General features: G+C 43.1%; 1 protein-coding gene across 3 annotated transcripts in view; it reads left to right on the top strand.

The window, feature by feature from the left end:
• The window catches only part of ABCB11 (ATP binding cassette subfamily B member 11), a 44,382-nt gene that overhangs the window by 19,548 nt on the left and 3,142 nt on the right, over positions 1-21,692 (top strand). For all 3 annotated transcript variants that reach the window (XM_083495869.1, XM_083495870.1, XM_083495871.1), the window contains 15 exons: positions 58-183; positions 1,628-1,831; positions 3,042-3,212; positions 4,603-4,804; positions 5,769-5,832; positions 6,500-6,635; positions 6,777-6,941; positions 11,752-11,856; positions 11,962-12,123; positions 13,545-13,748; positions 15,492-15,733; positions 16,036-16,192; positions 20,078-20,275; positions 20,782-20,988; positions 21,491-21,637. In XM_083495869.1, coding sequence (XP_083351995.1) covers positions 58-183; positions 1,628-1,831; positions 3,042-3,212; positions 4,603-4,804; positions 5,769-5,832; positions 6,500-6,635; positions 6,777-6,941; positions 11,752-11,856; positions 11,962-12,123; positions 13,545-13,748; positions 15,492-15,733; positions 16,036-16,192; positions 20,078-20,275; positions 20,782-20,988; positions 21,491-21,637 — 2,490 coding nt within the window. The remainder of the gene's footprint in view (positions 1-57; positions 184-1,627; positions 1,832-3,041; positions 3,213-4,602; positions 4,805-5,768; positions 5,833-6,499; positions 6,636-6,776; positions 6,942-11,751; positions 11,857-11,961; positions 12,124-13,544; positions 13,749-15,491; positions 15,734-16,035; positions 16,193-20,077; positions 20,276-20,781; positions 20,989-21,490; positions 21,638-21,692) is intronic.

The raw sequence follows: 21,692 nt of genomic DNA, 5'->3' as shown, positions 1-21,692 counted from the left end.
TTGAACATCAGGGAAAACACTTTTTAAACATGTGATCTTTTTCATTTTTATTTCCAGATTTTAGAAAAACTCAACATGGTTATCAAGGCAGGGGAAACAACAGCTTTTGTTGGACCCAGTGGAGCTGGAAAGAGCACCACAATACAGCTCATCCAGCGATTTTATGACCCTAGTGAAGGCATGGTGAGAGCTTTACCTAACTTCTTTGTAAGAAAGTGGTCACTTTCATTTTCATCCCTCCCCCCACCCTTTTTAATTAAAAATCCTGTAAAACGACTACATAACTTCCATTTTCATTTAAAGAATCCTGGGACGTGATTCATTCCCACTGTGGGTATAGAGCAGGGGTAGGCAACCTAAGTCCCGTGGGCAGGATGCAGCCCAATCGCCTTCTCAACCTGGCCCGTGGACGGTCCAGGAATCAGTGTGTTTTTACATGAGTAGAATGTGTGCTTTTATTTAAAATGCATCTCTGGGTTATTTATGGGGCCTGCCTGGTGTTTTTACAGGAGTAGAATGTGTGCTTTTATTTAAAATGCATCTCTGGGTTATTTATGGGGCCTGCCTGGTGTTTTTACATGAGTAGAATGTGTGCTTTTATTTAAAATGCATCTCTGGGTTATTTGTGGGGCATAGGAATTTGTTCATCCCCCAGATAGATAGATAGATGATAGATAGATAGATAGATAGATAGATAGATAGATAGATAGATAGATAGATAGTCTGGCCCACCACATGGCCCACCCACGGCTGAAAAGGTTGCTGACCCCTGGTATAGAGCAGGGTAAGGAGGGAAATTAGATTCAGTTTGCATTTAAAGGTGAACATACTTAATTTGCGCTTTCTGAATCAATATATGAAGTGAAATCCCAGCCTTCAAAATTCACAGTTTTCTGAATTTTGCAGTGCAGTTCTCCAGCAAAGTAGCATGTACATAGAATAGGGTAAGGTAAAAAGGTAAAGGACCCCTGTATGGTTAAGTCCAGTCAAAGGCAACTATGGGGTTGCGGTGCTCATCTCGCTTTCAGGCTGAGGGAGCTGGCGTTTGTCCACAGAAAGCTTTCCGGGTCATGTAGCCAGCATGACTAAGCCACTTCTGGTGCAACGGAACACTGTGATAGAAGCCAGAGCACATGGAAACACTACTTACCTTCCCGCCACAGCAGAACCTATTTATCTACTTACACTGGCATACTTTCAAACTGGTAGGTTGGCAGGAGCTGGGAGCTCACTCTATCGTGTGGATTCGAACTGCCGACCTTCCAATTGGCAAGCCCAAGAGGCTCAGTGGTTTGGCTACAGCGCCACCTGCCACCCTCATAGAGTAGGGTACAAAGTGCTTAAAGGCATTGATTAGTAAATATAGCATATAAAACTGCATTGTATTAGGGAAATTGCATTTCAGAAATGTGTGCATTAAGCAATATTCATGCTAAAGAACTTTCATGGGAACTTTTTTTGTTAAAAAAAATCACGTAGTAGTGTGGAAATATGAAAACTGGGAGAAACCAAAATTGACAGATTCATCTATTCCTAGTGTAGAGTCTATTCCAATATCAAATACTGAGTGACTGAACAAGTGTATTATGACTATTTATCCTGCAAACAACTTGTTGTTGTTATGTAGATTACTCTAGATGGACATGATATTCGTTCGCTTAATATTCAGTGGCTGCGTTCTTTGATTGGCATAGTTGAGCAGGAACCAGTCCTGTTTGCTACCACCATTGCAGAGAACATTCGCTATGGTCGGGAAGATGCCACTATGGAAGACATCATCAGAGCAACCAAACAAGCCAATGCCTACGACTTTATCATGGATATGCCTGGGGTAAGGCAAGCTTCAGTTTACAATATTCAAAATCCTGATGTGACTGCATGCCTATCTAGCTTGTGACCTACAAAGTCATGCACACCTCACCAGCCACGCATTGTGGTCTTCCAGAAGTGTTTGTCTGTTTTTGCAGCCTCAGGCAGGCATTGAGAACAGAACGTTTATCACACCTTGGTGGGTTCTTATACATGGCTGGTGGTGGACCATTACTGTGTAGGTCTATCCGCAGTGTTCAAGACAATATGGACACTTGCCGTCTTCTACAGTGGCCACTATCTTTTGAAGTTTATTTGTGGTTCCTTCCTTCGAAGGAGAGAGAGAGAAAGTAGATTTTTTTTGGTGATGCCAATGTTTATTGGCTGCAATTCCAAGGTGTGTGCCTGAGTCACTCATGCACCTACTAGGAGTTTCTTGGGTAAATTGCTTCTCAGCTGACAATCCCCTGTTGGATTAAGACCATTATTGGTATTTCCTTTTCCTTTTCCTGGGTAATGAAGAGGCCATAAAGTGATGTTTAAATGCACATGGTTGTTCTCAGTAAGTTGACTGCTAGTAGAAGGAGGATAAGGACTTTCAATGGCTGTGTTCTACCTTCACTGTCAAAGTTGCTGGGAAACACAAGTTGGGGGATGGAGGACTGCTGTTGCATGCAGGTTGTGGGCTTCCATAGGTACCTAGTTGGCCATTATGGCCAGGTGTTCTTCTCTTCAAAGATACATATAAGAGACTTGCTTCTTCAGGTGCCTTGATATTTTTTGGGTGGGTCAGGGTGTACAACACATGTCATTCTCAAACTTATTTTGATAATTTCGAGGGGACCTAGCCATATCTCCATGGCAGAGCACATGCTTTGATTGTGTAAGCTCCACCAAAAAGACCTTAGCTAGAAAGCCAGCTGAAATTTATTGTCTGAGACCCAGGACACTCAAGAAAGATAGATAGCACCCGGTTAGGTGGATCAGACTTCTTTTCATGGTTCTGTTTCATGCAGAGAGGAATAGAAGCTTGTTTTATTTCCTTAACAAAGAATTGTGTGAATGATACCTGCTTCGGGATCACATGGGGGTTTCCTGCTAGACTAGAGAGACACATGAGCTCACACCGGCACTGGGAGCACAGACAGAGGATGGGTGCAGCTCTCACTATTGAATAGGATCGAGGTAAAGACCTTTGTCACTGGTTTCATATTCCCATCCCACCGTTTTAGAAATTTGACACCCTAGTTGGAGAAGGTGGTGGTCAGATGAGTGGAGGCCAGAAGCAGCGGATTGCTATTGCTCGTGCTTTGGTTCGAAACCCCAAAATCCTTCTACTGGACATGGCTACATCAGCACTGGACAACAAAAGCGAAGCTACAGTGCAAGAGGCCCTTCATAAGGTTTGGCATATTTAATGAATGGGCAGATGGGCAGGGAATAATACTAATAATAATAATAATAATAATAATAATAATAATAATAATAATAAATTCAATATCATGGGGGTGGGGTAGGAAACTTTTAAAAACACACACACCCTTTTAAGTATAATCTCCTTAATGGTAGAGATTAGTCTCTTCTCCCCTCCACAACTTTCTTTTTATAATAAGTTTACAAGATACAAAATTATGGTGAGGTGTGGTTAGGAGACCTAATGTGACATAATCATTATAGTGCCAGAGTAGGAGTGGGAATCCGATATTCAACCCCCACATTCAGGCAGTCACAATCTCTCTTGTGAGGATGAGATCAGAGTGGGGAAGAGAAAGAGGAAGGGCAGGCTAAAATCCAGTTAGCAACAACAACAACGACAGTCCTATTCAGAGCTTTGCATTTGCTCCAATGCACAATTGGTGTTCTCTGGGTGTTCTTGAAATGAACGGAGAAGCCTTTAGGAGCAAGGCTGGGGCCCCGCTATGTGCGCTCTGGAACTTGCTGCATGTTTCCATAAGAAAATCAGTAGAGTGGATGCGAGGTTCTACAGCGTAGAACCTCACACCCTCCCATTAACCAACAAACATGCATGCAGTTTCCAGAATTGTTAGGCTTGTTAACAGTGGAAACGTGGGAAGGGAGCAGTGGCAGATCAGAAGCTCAACCTGTGGTGGGGAAGAGTTTACCCCCAAAGACTTTCCCAACACAGCTCTCAAAGAGCTGTTGGGAAGAGTCATGTTGGGGAATAACATGGAAGAGGTAGGGTTTCCGGGACTGAATGGACCCATTGAAATCCATGGGCACGACTGACTGAAGTCCTTTGATCTCAGTGAGTCTGCTCTGAGTATGTCTTAGTTAAATGAAACCCACAGCTTTTAAGCTTCCAACCTTTCGTACTCATTTATATGGGAGTAGATGAGTGTTCCAATACCAGAACTGCACAGCCAGGAAGCGCACAAGCACAAAGTTAAAAAAGCAGGGGGAATTGTTCAGTAAATAGCAGGCAATGCTGGAGATGGGAGGTAGGCATGCTGCTCTTCAAACATTTGCTTGGCAATGAATATAAATATCAGTGCTGGTGTAAGACAGCTTGACTGGCACACACAGAACGTACAGATTTCTGTGTACCAGCATTCATGCCCCTCTTGCAAGCATCTCATAGGCACCTGGTTTGCAACGGTGAGTGGCCTTGATGGGCCATTAGTCTGATCCAATAGAGCTCTTTGTATGTCCTTACACCAGTTAGGCTTCATTCCATGCTCCGTGACTGACCACACACACAAAAGCAAAGAGACCAAAGCCTACCTGTTTTACTCATCTGTTTGCTTCACCGATATTTTCCCCCCATTGCTTTAGGCTCGCGTTGGGCACACGGCCATCTCCATTGCTCACCGCTTGTCCTCAATCAGAACTGCTGATGTCATAATTGGCTTTGAGCATGGAAGAGCAGTGGAAAGGGGGAAGCACGAGGAGCTGATGGAACGGAAAGGGGTTTATTTCACACTGGTAACTTTGCAAAGCCAAGGGGACAAGGCACTCACTGACACGTCGGTGCAAAGCAAGTACCTTATTCTGCGTTTCTGAAAACGAGGTCAAGGTTTACTAACTCAAGGAATTAATTTCCTTTTCTGTACTAACACAACTATTTCCCTATGGTCCCATGAAAAATCAGTCCTACAGAAACACTGTTTACCTTCCCGCCAGAGCGGTACCTATTTATCTACTTGCACTTTGACATGCTTTCGAACTGCTAGGTTGGCAGGAGCTGGGACCAAGCAACGGGAGCTCAGCCCGTCGCAGGGATCCGAACCACTGACCTTCTGAACGGCAAGCCCTAGGCTCTGTGGTTTAACCCACAGCGCCACCCCCATCCCACTTGAAGTGGTACACCCCAACAAAAACATGTAGCTTTTCTGCTCGCAGGTGTGCCAACTCGAATAAAATATTGGGGGGAGGGCAGGTAAGCCCCATCCCACATAATAGATCGCAAGACACAATGTATGCACGCCATTTGACTGGCAATGCCTGTCTCAACTTGGGGGGGCTTCAAATAGTTTGGGGGGGCAAAGGGACATTGACCCCTAGGAGTTGGCTCCTATGTCTGCTCGCTTCTATTCTTAGTTTGGCAGCTGCTCAAGACCTTTCATGTGCTAGTGGTCTGTTCTTTGTACATGCAAAGAGCATTGTTCTTCATAGCTTCCTTTTGCAAATCCAGTGATTGCCATACAGCTCAACATGGGGTCACAGGACCATGTGTGGACAACTGATGGGCTGCTAAAGGAGCACATCCAGGACCCTTAAAAAGCTGCTCTGCCAAAGAAGTGTACTTTAAGTTAAGCTCACGCTTTTTTGAACTAAAGAGAATTGCTGTGCTTCAGGTAGAATATTTAGCAAACCACCATGAAGCAAAAACTTTCAGCCTTGTAACGGGTTTGCTTCATACACTGTAAACACATACCAAAATATAAGAATGGAATGGATGATCTCACTTTCTGATGGGCTTCTTTGGCTTTGTTTTACAGCAGCCGAACCAAATCTTGAGAAAACGCAGTCTTTCGTCAGGGGAAGTTATCGGGACAGCTTGAGGTAAGCCTTTCAGTGGGGGACAAAACACAACACAATGCAGCCTTGTAACAGCACGTTCCTGTTTTGCTTCAGGTGAGGAAAAAGGATGTAGCACCCCTAGACATATGATGATGATGATAATGATGATGATGATAATAATAATAATAATAATTTATTATTTATACCCCGCCCATCTGGCTGAGTTTTCCCAGCCACTCTGGGCGGCTCCCTATCGACAGGCTCCCAATATGACAGGCAGCAACCAGTTTCTTTTGGAGTTTGACCTGGCAGTTTTATTTTTTTAATGAGAATCAGCCCACCATTGAGAATGGGTATTCTTTGAACTGGCAAAGGGACAGGAGCAGAAGGCTTGTTAATTAATAATAATTGATTGATTGATTGATTGATTGATTGATTGATTGATTTTTAAGTTTTGTGCAAACAAATCGGGATGAAGGCTTAATACTGTGAATAGGTTGTCTGGGGGAGTCCTTATTTGGAAGTTTCCCCTTTGAACTCAGTGAGACTTACTTCTCAGCAAACATGTCAAGCTTTGTGCCATAAATCTCAGGATATAGGTATAGTAAGTATTTCCGTAAACTATGATCGTGATAAGTAATAACGCTAGATGCAAACTCCTTAAACTGCTGTTCCTAAGACTTCACCTTTTCTCTTTATTCTTTCATAGAGCTTCCCTTCGACAGCGTTCCAGATCTCAGTTGTCAAATATAGTACCGGACCACCCAATGTCAGTTGCCCAGAACCATTCGGAGCATATCTATAGCACCGGGCAGTATGAAGAAGATGACAGTCCATTTAAGAAGGTCATTATTTGACAAAAACATCCATTTTGTTTCCTTTCTCTGGTCCTCTTGAAAAGCTCGCTGTATAACCCTTCCTCGAAGTTTCTACTGGGCAGCACGGAAAGAAGAATATCAACATATTTGCCCCTTTTCTCTTTTTAGGAGCAAACGGCTGTAAAAGTGGAAGAAGTGAAGCCTGCTAACGTTACCAGAATTCTGAAATACAATGCTCCTGAATGGCCCTACATGCTGATTGGATCCCTTGGAGCAGGCTTCAACGGGGCAGTCAACCCACTCTATGCCTTGCTTTTCAGTCAGATTCTTGGAGTAGGTCATGACCAATTTCCTCCTTGTATTGAATATGGTTTTTCACTACCCTTGTATTATGCAGGACAACTGCGTGCCAACAGTGTGCCAAGCAGTCCTTATTACTTCATTTCCAACATTTTGGCTTGCTGCTTTTAGTAGTTTTTGAACATTCATGGTCATTTGCCCAATTCCCATGCAGAACACCAGGTTGGGGAAGGGGACTGTTGACAATTGGCTCTCCCAGCAGACCCCCAAGGACCGGGCAGCTGCATTCCAGAATCTTGAGGTTCATAGGCTTCTGGGGGTGCTCTGGAATTCATTGGTGGTGGTGGTGGGGAGAGGTCTATCTTGGGAAGGAGGGTCTTCTGTTACAATGACAGGCCCACCAACAGTTTTGTAAACTGTTGGAGAATGTATGATTGAAACTTGTGGGTTGAGTCAGTTGCAAAAAAAGACACGACTGTTTCCTCAACAGACCCATAAACACCAGTACTCTGGAGATGAGTTTGGGGTCTTGCATTAAGAGCCAGTTTCATGCATTCTAGGAGGCGGACATATTTTCATATATGTAGGCACTATGGTGATAAAGGAGATATTTCAGATCTCCAAAGGGTTTCATTTTTCTTTCTCCTTTAAAGCAGTTATTTGAGCAGCAGCACTGGGGGGGGGGGGTGTCCAGCCTTGTCTTCCATACATTTCTCGATTGAAATCACACACACACACACACACACACACACACACACACACACATCCTGCAACTGGCCCTGCTGGGAGTGGAGAGGGGGAGACAGGCATAATTCAGGTACCTCTCTCCCCCCATACCTCAGTACTGTTAATTTGATTAAGCTTGGAGCATCCCTCCACCTCACACCAATGGCTACTTTCAAGCGAGCAAGTAGAAGACTCTGAGTCTTGTTTGTTTGGCAAATTCCCCTGAGTTCACGGAGACATCTCCCCATAAAACAGTGCATTGGACTGCAACCTTAAATCTGAAAAGAGAAGAATAATTATATGCCCTCTTCCCCTTGATAAATTGTCCCATTCCATGGCATCCTAGTAATCATAAATAGCTCAGTCATTAGAGCATGAAACTCTTAATCTCAGGGCCCTGGGTTCGAGTTTTACATTAGGTGAAAGCTTCCTGTATTGCCAGGGGTTGGGCTAGATAGCCCTCATGCTCCCTTCCAACTCTACAATTCTATGATTCTATAAAGAAGTGAGCAATATAATAAGGGTCTGCTTTTATACATTTACAATATTCCAAAAAATACTTTATCCCTTTCCTACCTGACTGAAGTATGGAGGCATTTTATTATTAGACAGTAAACTCACAGACACAATAGCCAGTGCTGGTGGTGAATTAAATTCACCGGCACTAAAGCCACAAAGGCTTTGAACAACCCCTTTGCATGGTTTTATCAAAGCAACAAAACAGGCATGCTGACAGACTCCCATGAAGGCATTATATGCTTTTAGAAAGCAAATGCATATATTGCTCCCTTTTTGCACCGTGCATTTTATAGTCACTTAAACTCAGCGTTGAATGACTTTGGGCAGCAGTATTGGTTGAAAGTTAATGCGAAGACAGCCATAATTTATTCCACTGCTCTGTTTTATTGTGAACAAAGCATCTCCTTTTGGGAGTCAGCTAATCCCATTTCCTAGAAAAATGAAGCACATTGGCCATCTGCAGAACACCTGAGGCAGGGGTGCCCCGCCGCCATCATTGCCACTGCAGAAGCAATAAGCAGCTGTGGTTTCTGGGATCTTATAGCTCTCTTGTGAGATCTTGACAGAACCAGGAAACCACACACTGAGCAGCCCTGGCAAGCGAGGATTTGGTGGAGGGGTAGTGGGTGGCACCTTCCTGTTTCACCTTAGGTAGCAAAATGGAACACGCTCCCTCTGCCAACTGAGAGCCAGTGTGGTGTAGTGGTTAAGAGCGGTGGACTCGTAATCTGGGGAACCGGGTTCGTGTCTTCGCTCCTCCACATGCAGCTGCTGGGTGACCTTGGGCCAGTCACACTTCTCCGAAGTCTCTCAGCCTCACTCACCTCACAGAGTGTTTGTTGTGGGGGAGGAAGGAAAAGGAGATTGCTAGCTGCTTTGAGACTCCTTAAGGGGAGTGAAAGGCGGGATATCAAGTCTAAACACCTCAACTAACCCAGCATTCTGTTTTCATAGATGCCTATTGGGAAGGACACCCACAGGATTTGAGTGCGATAGATAACTACTTGTGGTTCACAACCACGGGCATCCTGAGCATACTGCCTCTAACAATGGGGCCAGAACTTGTGTCCTGATCCATCTACTTGCTACAGACACAAGGGATGGATCTACACACAGGGCGGAAATGCTATAAATAAGTCAGAAATTAAATCTTTATAACAAAAGAAAAAAAAGCTATGGAAAATTGCTTAGAATTCCCCACCCACCCCCTTCTCTGGCTCAATCTGGTGCTGCATATTTATAATGCATTTAGAACGCTGTTTCTTGACTAAAGTAGCTGAGTCCAAGGTTTCCTCTACCTATAATGTTTAGTTCCAAGGCAGATCCCCCCCCCCTTTTAAGGGGGCAAACTTGAAGACTAGAATCCAGCTGGTTTGGGAATTGCTTCTGCTCAACTTAGTTTTTATTAAAGGATTTTCATAGTTGACAAGGGTACAAACAGTCTCTGTTTGCTTCTTCTAATCAGTTTGGAGTACGTAGTTACAGATTAGTTGACTTACTAAGATTTGCCCTGCATAGACAAACATCAAACGGGAACACAAGCACGTGTTTCATGACCTGGCGATAGTGTAAAAGTTAGTTAGCAAGTCTGGAAGATCAAACTTCAGAGATCAGCATTTAGAGCAATTGCTTTAAAAGTTAGTGTTTAAGTCTGTTGTTGTCAACATGCCTGTGAACTGGTGGCTCAAAAAACTTGTCCGAAAGACATGGGGGGTGGGGAGGGATGGATTTAATGAGCATAAAGAATGACCCCTCTTTGAGCGCTCATACTTTTTCCTATTGGCTACTTTTCCCATTCTGCCAAGGATAACAGGTAGCTTCTGGACCTCTAAAACAAATGTCCCAAAGAGTTAACAAACAGGATCTATGCCCTCCCTTGAAGGCACACTGATTATAGTGTCTCTTAATGACACGGATGTGGGGCTTTGGGCATGTTTATAAGAAAGCAGAAAACTTCCTGTTTTTCCATTTGAGTTTTGACACACACACACACACACATTTAGTTTTACATTTCCCAGTGAGCATGTGATTGCAGCTGACTTTATGAGGATTAGGGGAACGTTTTAAATAAATGCTTACCAAAAAGGAGGCAGTGGGACTTGCTGAGCCTTCTGCTCCTTCTCTGAAGACTTATTAGCGGATTGAAGGGCTTTTAAAACCTGACTTTTTCAAAGACTCGCTACTTGCCATTGTTATTAGTCCCTTATGCCTCTTAAAAGCTGCATGGAAGATTTTTGTGTGGTTTTTCCCCCAACGTCAGTGATTTGTTTGTACTTCAGTTGGGTCCAAGTTCTCTAGTTTCTTGGTGTGGATTAATCCTTTGTTTTTGAAACCCAGGTATTAAACATAGTGCAATCAGTTATGAATAGCGCACATACCATTTAAATGGGATACTTCCCTGCAGCAACTACTGAAACACAGTTTAATTTGCTGGCCTGATATTCTCAACACTTCCTTTTTCTTAATAGTGTTTTATTATAATTATGCTATTTATCGCCTCGAACTACATAAAGAAAAGTAGGGTAATTATTCTATATGAAACAAATACATTTCATTTTTTAAAAAATAAATTTTATGAAAGCGTATAGAGAAAAATACAAAATTTGATACATTTCCCCATTTTTTCACCAAACCAAGACTTTTATAGAGATACAATAAAAACACAGAAATGGGGGGGGGGTGTAGAGAAATAGAGAAGGAAAAAGAAAGAAAAAACAGAAAAGAGGTTAAGAGAGATAGAAAAACAATATTCACTTTGTCTGATCCACTATAGTAGAACCAAATACATTTCAGATTAGAGAGAATGGCTTCTCCTCCTGACAGATTTGAGGCCTGGCACCACTTTATTTTTTTAGTACCAAGCTGTACTTAGGTAGAGGAAAAGTCCCTTATAAAAAAATCTATAGCCTATTGATTACATTTGGGGAAATTCAATAGTTGTTGTTGTTGTTGTTTAGTTGTTTAGTCGAGTCCGACTCTTCGTGACCCCATGGACCAGAGCACGCCAGGCACTCCTGTCTTCCACTGCCTCCCGCAGTTTGGTCAAACTCATGCTGGTAGCTTCGAGAACACTGTCCAACCATCTCGTCCTCTGTCGTCCCCTTCTCCTTGTGCCCTCCATCTTTCCCAACATCAGGGTCTTTTCCAGGGAGTCTTCTCTTCTCATGAGGTGGTCAAAGTATTGGAGCCTCAGCTTCAGGATCTGTCCTTCCAGTGCTGTACTAGGCCAAATTTGCTTGCAGGACTCCACTGAGTTCTCACACAAACACACAAGGCAACTGTAAAACCAAAATGTGCTAAATCAGAGGTACCCAATACAGTGACCCCCTACAATTTACAACAACCATGGCCACTGGCCATGCAGGCTGTAAGTCGGAGTCCAATAACATCTGCAGGCTACCCATGGGCTAGATTGCATGATCCTATGATTTCCAGTATCATTGCAATCATGTGACATGAATTCTGAAGTAGAGGCTCTCAATTCACTGCTTAGAGATGATTATAATGAAGCCATGTATAAATTGCCTAAATAGATAATAAAATTATACTGTTTTAGTTGGCACTTAATATTTTGCCCCTTTCTTTTCTTTCCCAAAAGACCTTTTCTATACTGGATGAAGAAGAACAAAGATTGCAGATCAACAGCATCTGCCTGCTCTTTGTTTTGGTTGGAGTTATATCATTTTTTACACAGTTTTTACAGGTAAATGACCATTAAGATTGGCTGTTCCGTTTCTTTTCTTTACTCGTTTTTAGGTGCCTTGTGGCTGGCATGTCTAGACTTACACATTCTTTAAATGCATTTCAGGGATATACATTTGCAAAATCTGGTGAGCTGCTTACAAGACGGCTAAGGAAGGTTGGCTTCGAGGCCATGCTAGGTGAAGAAATTGGTTGGTTTGATGACCACAGGAACAGCCCAGGGGCTTTGACCACAAGACTAGCAACTGATGCCTCTCAGGTTCAAGGGGTAAGAGATTTTATATAAAAGTAGCTAACACAATTCAGATATTGCCACATCAGCTGGGCATCCACTCAATCAAATTGAGACAAGATAATTATTGTCATGGGTTTATTGGATAAACATGCCTCTGAAAATCCATAGAAATGAAAGCTGCTGGTAAGGTGATTTTAAGAAAAAATGGCTATTTCGCATCTTGATTTTTTTTTTTTTTACACTGGTGCATCTTTTAGCATTCAACGTTCAGCCAAAAGTATATGATCTAGTTCTCACTGAAATGATAAAGCTGTGTCTCAGCTGTACCATTTTGTTCCCAAGTGTGGGCTTACATGAAGGAATGATTCTTCACAGATTAAATTCAAAGATTCCTACACAAAAAACCAAGCACATCAGGGAACAGCCTAGGACTCTTCCCCTTAATGTTCAATTTCCCATGTACAGAGGCAATGGGGATATATAGCTGTTCCCTCATTTGAGCCCCGACCTGCAGTCTGAAGTGGTTGAGATAGAGGCCTAAACGAGAGGGGCAGACAGCATAAATGGGAATTCCTTTCAAATCCATAATTCACACTTTGGACCCAACTTATCTTCCCATATGCCACTTCTTGGAAGGTTTCTACAAACTGGGGGAAATGAACAAAGCCCATTGCAGCCATGAGGGCGGCTTAGCCATTGCAGACCCTCTCCATGAGTGTGTTGCTGATGGGCCTGTTCTCACAATTAGGAGTGCCAGAGGTTTTTTCAGTAACATAGGCAGGAAAAAGAGGTGCTTTGGCAACACATCCTTGCTCAGTCTCCTTGTTCCTGAAGGTGGGTCTAGAACACTTCAGGGAAATAGATTTCGGATAAAATTTTCTGGAGAAACTTTGTAATGGAAAGAGCTGTTTGGCAGTGGGACAGACTGCCTCAACTGCCTTCACTGGAGGTGTTTCAACATCCTGGTTACAGCCTGGTTACAGGAAACCAGGCAGAGGGCCTTCTTGGTAGTGGCACCCGCCCTGTGGAATGCCCTCCCACCAGATGTCAAAGTGAAAAACAACTACCAGACTTTTAGAAGACATCTGAAGGCAGCCCTGTTTAGGGAAGCTTTTAATGTTTAATAGGTTATTGTATTTTAATATTCTGTTGGAAGCCGCCCAGAGTGGCTGGGGAAACCCAGCCAGATGGGCGGGGTATAAATAATAAATTATTATTATTATTATCTGAATGGCTATCTATCAGAGAGGCTGCACTGCAGATCCTGCAATGAGAAGGTGGCTGTGCAACTGATTACCTCCAAAATCCCTTCTAACTCTTTGCTTCTCCTTGGCAATAGGAGCTGGAAGTTAAACAATAGCTCACCTTCCTTCACAGCTTTGAGGTAGCAAAAAGTGTCCCAGTGCGTTGGTGATCTTTTTCTTCTTTCTTTTTTTCCTTTTGCTTATTTTAAGGCAACCGGCAGCCAGATCGGAATGATTGTGAACTCTGTCACCAACATCGGGGTGGCCATTGTTATTGCTTTCTACTTCAGTTGGAAGCTCAGCTTGGTCATCATCTGCTTCTTGCCATTCTTGGCTTTATCTGGTGTGGTGCAGTCTCAGATGTTAACAGGGTTTGCCTCTCAGGACAAACAAGCATTGGAAGCAACTGGGAAGGTAATGTTTAAAACAACTACAAAAAAGCACATCATTTAAGATTAAATGAGATGGTGAGTAACAATGCAATCATCCAGTGTTGTCAATGATAACAGGCATTTTGGGCCTGGCATAGCCATGTAGGGTTGAAATGTCCGCCCCCCTGCCCCCCGCTACTTGTCAAGCAGTATTTTAAAGTCTCTGTTCCTTGGAAGCCTGATTTTTCTTCTCAGAAGGGCAGTGTGACTTCAGAAGGTAAATAAAGTGTTTAGCTTCTGGTTGCAATTGGTTGGATAGAGTTGAAAGATGCACTTGGCATTGCATATATGGGCATCCAAATCACAAAGGGGGGGGTGCTTTAAGTGGGCCTTGACATGTACTGGCAGCCAGTGTAACTGGTACACAATCTATCTTACATATGTCCTTAGCCTCCACAAGCAACTTCAGTTTGCACCAGCTGAGGCTTCTGAACTGTCTGCAAAAGGCAGCCCTGTGTAGAGTGTGTTACAGTAGTCTAATCCGGATGTAACCAGCACTGCATCTGCTTTCTTTCTCCAGTTAGGGATGCAGCCAGAGAATCAGCCGAAGCTGCTAAAAGTTTGATAATAGGACTGAAAGTGACAGTATAGCTACGCAGAACAAATGGCGTAAAAGCCTACAATGAGAGAACGGTGTCTGTCCACAGCTATTACCAGCATCTTAAGAATGTGATAAAGAATTGGAGCAGAACAAGCTAGGACAAGCCATTTGTTTGTTTAGCTCTATTGTCAATGTGTACTTAAGATGCTTATGTAGACAGCATCACCCTCGCCCAGATATGAGAACCCATGCCAGGAATTTCTTCTTGCCCAATATTGGAAAAGTCACCAGTACAGTAAAAAATAATATTAGATTAGGAAACCTGGGGTCAGGCCTTGGTCAGATTCTGAAACTAGCTGCAGTAAGAGGGCCAGAAGGCAAGAAAATGGGCAAATATATGCTAGTAGTCAGGTTCCAGTGGTAGCAGACAAGGATCAGAGAGATAGAATTCAAGGATATGATCAAAGACAGGCTGCTGGTAGAGATAGACAGGCAAGGGTTAGAGGTGGAACACAAAGTGAAAAGCAAAGTAAGTCTGTGTGGCTATTCAATGAGGTACGTTCCTCAGACTGAGGAGATGATTTGGGTATGAGGGCCTAGAGTGTCTCCATTGGCCTGACCTTGGTAAGTTCAACTGAATCAGTTCAAAACTAGAGATTCTTAGTAAACTGGTGTGGAAACCAAAGTTACACTTCAAAACTATAGATAGATAGACAGATGATAGATAGATAGATAGATAGATAGATAGATAGATAGATAGATAATAGGTAGGTAGGCAGGCAGTTAGGTAGGTAGGTGGGTGATAGATGAAAGATAGATAGATGATAGATAGATAATAGGTAGGTAGGTAGGTAGGTGATAGATGAAAGATAGGTAGATGATTGATAGATAGATAGATGATAGATAGATAGATAGATAGATAGATGATAGATAGAGATAGAGATAGAGATAGAGATAGAGATAGAGATAGAGATAGAGATAGATATAGATGATGATAGATGATAGATGATAGATAGATGATAGATAGAGATAGATAGATAGATAGATAGAGATAGATAGATAGATAGATAGATAGATAGATAGATAGATAGATAGACAGTAGCTCACCAGATGTATGGCCCATATCTCTCACACTGACATCTAATAGCTCTTTGCTACTCCTCCATTTCCTTTTCTTTTCAACAGATTTCCAATGAAGCACTTGCAAACATCAGGACTGTCGCAGGAATTGGGAAGGAGAAAAAATTTATTGAAGCATATGAGAAAGAGCTGGAAATCCCTTACAAAGCAGCAGTCAAAAAAGCAAATGTTTATGGATTCTGCTTTGGTTTTGCACAGAGTATTCTGTTTATAGCCAATTCGGTCTCCTATCGGTATGGAGGATTTTTGGTTGACAAGGAAGGACTTCACTACAGCTATGTCTTTAGGTAAAGGAACAGAAACACACCCATACAAATTATCTTTCCCAAATAGAACCTGTTAGTTGATTGTGCATTCTCAACAGACACATTTGTGGGCATGATAAAACTGAATGACAACTCAATGTTAAGAGGCAGTATATCTCTGGATATATAAGTTATTGGAGACCAACCATGGGGAGGGGGGGAGGCTGTTGCCTTCCAGCCTTGCTTGACATAGTTGGCAGGCCACTGATGGAAACAGGATAGTAGACCTGCAGCTCTTCTTCCTAAGCGTCATGTAAGCTGACGTCTTTCCTTCCTGATTTCAGGGTGATTTCTGCTATTGTGACCAGTGGAACTGCATTAGGAAGAGCATCCTCCTATACGCCAAACTATGCCAAAGCAAAAATAGCTGCAGCTCGCTTTTTTCAGCTGGTGGATCGTGTTCCCCGAATCAGTGTTTACAGTGATGCTGGAGAAAAATGGGTAAGAGGAGAAATTCGTGTTATTAGAATCACATAATTGTAGCATCCGAAGGTCATCCAGTTCCCTCTTCTGTACTGGAGCAAAGAAGATTATAGTGTGTCAAGAACCTAAAATTAGAGCAATACAAGGTCTGCTTGTACCTTGAGGGCACAGAGTGTGTTTGATTAAAGGAAACTGCATTGGCTTGAACAAATAATACGTGCCCAGGGTAAGGCAATTTGGGGTCAGTTGTAGTTTGAATAGAGTTAGTGCACATACCCCAGGCACCATGAATGTGGCCCGACTTTTCATTGTACTCTCAGCTTTAGAAGAAGGAATTCTTTAAATGATGATTTCTGGTAAATTTCTCCTCGTCTCAAGATTTATATGCTCTTTGTCTCCAGATTGTCCCTCCAGTCTTAGCCCCTTGTTAAGTCCTCCCAACATACAGTGGTACCTTGGGATACATACGCTTCAGGTTACAGACTCTGCTAACCCAGAAATACTGCTTCAGGTTAAGAACTTTGAGCACTGATGTTTTGAAACTTAGACACATTTCTAAGGTCCTCAAGGCACCTTGTGAAAAATAGGTGGTGTGATTAAAACCGATTAGGAACTAAACCAACAACATAAAAAACACCAGAATTAAAAAAACCAACAACCAGATGGTTAATATCATCAAACCTCCTGGTTTAACAGGCAGCAATTGTGGGTTTCCTTTTTCTTAGTCTGCAAAAAATGTGGTCTGTTAGGAAATCTTTCCTAGGAAGAAGGGGAAGCAGCTGTGCTTTGAGCACCCTTGTGAACCCAGTGCCAGCATAGCCATGTACCTGCTATAGCACTGGCATGGGGGGAGGGCTGAGACTCAGTGGCCATCACAGAGCATTTGCTTCGAATGCAGATGGTTCCCAGTTCAATTCCTTCCATTTTCTGGGTATGTACCCTGTCTGGATCCCTGGAGAGTCACAGCCAGCATGCATGGACAACTCTTCAGGCCATTTAGAACTTGTGGGAAATGTTTCCACCTGAAACAAAGCCATGAACCGAGCAGCTCCACAGAATTTTACTTAGCTTCCTAGTGAAAGTTCACACCACATAATAACTCTTCAGCAGAGTAGATTATGGGCTCACCATGTTTGCCACCTGCTCACTGCAGCCATCGCACAATGACTTGAGCATGTGTGAGTGAAGTATTGATTCAGCATTAAGTGGTGTATTTCTTCAATATTAATTAAAAGTCATATGTGAGACAAAATGTTGCAAAATGTGGAGTTCAGAATACTCTATTCCATTGCTCTTCCACCTGCTTTTCTGTCATTCCCGCCCAACCAAATCAGTCAATCAGCATTTTGTGGCTGCTGCGTGTGCTCAGCCTTCTTGGGGCTATTTTTGCAGCCCCCTCCCACCCTTTTGGGGTTTTCCCCTTAAAGGTTTTTGCACTTGTGCAAACCTTGGGGCTCCCCAGAACCTACTAACACCTCCCTCTTATTTGTGTGTGTGTGTTTGTGTGTGTGGTGCCATTCTAACTGCATAAGGCCTGGCTCCCACTTCATTCCTCCCTTGGCGCAAGTGGAGCAACAAGCCATGGTCCTTAGCTTAGCATACGCAAACCAGGCTTGGGGATGTGTCAAGTCACACACGCCAAAGCACGGTCTGAAGCCAAGGCTCGTTCTCGGCTTCCTGATCATGTCTTGTTTGAGAGAAAACAAACCACAGTGCCTGGACCCAGACATCAACTCTAAGCCAAGGATTCTGGCTTGTTGCTGCCACAAGAGCTAAGGGAGGAATGAAGTGTGAGATGTCTGCTCGTACATGGTAAGCCATGATGTGCAAAGCAGCCCACAGTTGGTCACTTTGATTCCACAAAAGAAAAGTGGAAGGTCTCAAAATAGTCACACACACACAGAGAGAGAGAGAGAGAGAGAGAGAGAGAGAGAGAGAAGAAGAAGAAGAAGAAGAAGAAGAAGAAGAAGAAGAAGAAGAAGAAGAAGAGTAGCAGTAGTAGTAGTTTGGATTTGATATCCCACTTTATCACTACCGAAGGAGTCTCAAAGTGACTAACATTCTCCTTTCCCTTCCTCCCCCACAACAAACACTCTGTGAGGTGAGTGGGGCTGAGAGACTTCAAAGAAGTGTGACTAGCCCAAGGTCACCCAGCAGCTGCATGTGGAGGAGCGGAGACACGAACCTGGTTCACCAGATTACGAGTCTTCTGCTCTTAACCACTACACCACACCGGTGAGAGAGAGAGAGAATGTGTGTGAATACAATATTTCTTGATGAAGGCAGATTTATCAGATGAAGAGCCTGGTATTGCCTGGTAACAGCAAACATTTTATTTTGCCCTTCAGAACTCTGTACAAGCCACAGACTGTAATGCTGGATATGTAATGGACACCTGCACATCAGTGAATTTACTGCGCCTCACTTTGTCATGGTGCAAATATGAGGAACTTAGGCAATACTTGCAGAGAAAGGTGTATTAGGAATCCTGCGCCACTTCCTTTGGCTATTGAAAGTTGGCTGTTCTTTAACAAATGGGGCACAAATGACTCACTAAAAAAATGCACAAAGCAGTTCATCTAGATTAATGAATTTGTAAACTGGCGGCTGTTAGAATGGTTTCACAATATGTACAGAACGGAAACCTCAGCGATATAACTCACCCCGCAGAATGAACAATAGGAGAGAGTGGACTTGCCTTATGTTAGGCCATACAGTACAAGGAAGCTTCCCTTGATACACCAGCCTCTGTTGCTTCATTGGTTCTTCTTTTTGGTTCAGCATCTTCAGGAACCGGACGCTGCTGCTTCAGAATTATTTCAGCCATCATACACATAAAAGTAATGTGAAAACCACTTCCCTTCCTATTGCGCTAGGGGCATTACGCTAGGTTCATTCTGAGGAGTGTCCGGCTCTGAAATGACATGGAATATATTTTTTAAAGTAGTGGTATTTGTGGGGGCAAGTCCCAGGCAGCAGTCCTATGCACACTTATATGAGTAAGCCCCATCTGAACAAAGCGGGTGCTATTCAGTGTTAGAGCAGATGCGCTGAAATCAAAGGGATTAAATGACTTACGTAAGTCTGTTGCCAGTTGATCAATCAATGCAGTTATTCAACTCAATCTCACAGGTTCAGTGTGTCTCCAGATTAATAATTTGGGTAACAGCAAACCAAAGCTCCAGGACTCAGGTTTGTTAGCAGGCTTTGCCAACCTAGCGCTCTCCAAATGATTTGGACCACAACTTCCATCAGCTCCAGCCAACCTGTGCAGGTTGCACACATCCTGACTCCCACTTCCTTGTGCCTAATTTGATGGGAAAGAGACTTAAAGCTCTTAGTTTACATGGAAAATGAGCAAATGGTTTACTTTTCTCAGTGATGCTGGTGCTGTGACATTGTCTCTTAGGTAAGACCCGCAGGAAACAACAGAAGTTGGTAGAGGTCAGTGCAATCATTGTCAACATGTCTTTTAAACCTTCCACACTGTACTGAACGTGTTATATTTTTGCAGCCTGGGGCCTGGGTTGTTTTTTTTATTGCAGTGTCAATGTTGCAAATGTTGCAAATCTGATTGAAATATGCATGAGGTTATTTCCTTCTACCACAAAGTGGTAGATTTTTCTCCTTTTAACCAATGTCTTGTATGTTCCCACACTAAGGTACAACTGTCTCCTTACTCAGTGAGGTTTTGCAATGTGCAAATTGATTTAGGTTCCATCTGCTTATCATTTAAGAGCTACATGGCTAAATGGTTTTAAAAGTGTAATTGATCGTGACAGTTATAGGAATAGTGGTAATAGTAATCATTACTTCCATAAGAGTCATTTGTGAATTCAGTTCAACCACACGCAGAACATTCTCTCTCTCTCCCTCTCTCTCTCTCCCCCTTTGTATAATCAGGATAACTTTCGTGGAAGCATTGAATTCTTGAACTGCAAGTTCACATATCCCTCTCGTCCCAACGTCCAAGTGCTAAATGGTCTTTCGGTGTCTGTGAAATCTGGACAGACCCTTGCCTTTGTTGGAAGTAGTGGATGTGGCAAAAGTACCAGTGTCCAACTTCTGGAACGTTTTTATGACCCTGAGGAAGGAAGAGTGGTATGTAGCCTTCTCTGCTTTCATACATAGTAAAAGAGCGCTGAAGCATTGTTATAAAGCAAACCCTCAGTTCTCCCATCACAACCCCCTGAACCCAACAGTTGGAGGATGCAGAAGCAGCCAGTTCTGGTTTCAGTGCATGAAGTGATTGGATGAGAACTCCTAGGGGAACCTTTCCTGACCATCAGTGCTTATGGGGCCAGAGCCTGGACTCTGGTGGACATTTCCCCCTAAGGGAGCAGGTGCATCTGCAAATCACCCAGCTTGCAGTGCAGGGAATACACCAAGTGGGAGGTCATGGAATAAAAGAGGAATGAAGAGATACTTCAAATATAATTTTACTTAAAGGGGTTTAAGCATTCAGCATAGATTCATGTGAAAATTATTTAAAGTTTAGTAAGTTCAGTGTAAGCTTAACTTAAAATTTAAAACTGAGGTTCCCTTACGACGGTGCCAATATTCCATAAATAAATATTTTGTCTTTTCTGGGGTTTTTTCCTGTGCAGTTGATAGATGGACATGACAGCAAGAAAGTAAATGTCCGCTTTCTGAGATCTAAAATTGGGATAGTGTCCCAGGAACCTGTGCTGTTTGGCTGCAGCATTGCTGACAATATAAAATACGGCGATAACACCAGAGAGATTTCTATGGAAGAAGTGATAGCAGCAGCTAAGAAGGCCCAGCTGCATGACTTCGTCATATCGCTTCCTGACGTAAGCATCTTTTTCTTCACTAGTCTTCAGTGTTGTGAAAGGGAACGGTGGCTAAATAAGGAATCCATGGTGTGTGAGTCACAGAATCTCAGCCATTTTCCTAGATGCAGCTATGCACATGCTATAATATGCTCCTGAACAGCAGCTCACTTTTGGACAGCCAGTGTGGTGTAGCAGTTAGAGTTGTTGGACTAAAATCGAGGAAACCCAGGTTCAAATCCCTTCTCATCCATAAAGATCACTGGCTGACCTTGGTCCAGTTGCCATCTCTCACTTACTTCACAGGTTTATTGTGGGGATAAAACGTGGATTACTCTCTGCCCTGAGAAAGTTTCCATATCCCAAGGGTAGTTCATATCACCAATAAAACACGAATAAGAGTTGTTTCATGCCACATTGCCTCCACAAGCAGCACCATTATTTTCTTCCAGTACTGCAGCACTGTGCATATTTCTGATGGTAAAAGGAGTTGCTTAAAATTCAGCCAATGTATGTTTTCCAGCAATACAAAACGAACGTTGGCTCTCAGGGATCGCTGCTCTCTCGTGGGCAAAAGCAGCGCATCGCTATCGCCCGAGCCATCATCCGAGATCCCAAGATCTTGCTACTGGATGAAGCAACATCTGCTCTGGATACCGAAAGTGAACAGGTAAATAGGAGGGAGAGTAAACCACGTGGACTAAAAAACAACAACGTAGAGCAAG

Source organism: Podarcis liolepis (genome assembly GCF_965112155.1).
Source record: "Podarcis liolepis genome assembly, chromosome: 1".
Taxonomy (NCBI): Eukaryota; Metazoa; Chordata; class Lepidosauria; order Squamata; family Lacertidae; genus Podarcis; species Podarcis liolepis.
The sequence above is the reverse complement of the archived record's forward strand: the minus strand, read 5'-3'. Positions and strand labels throughout refer to the sequence as shown.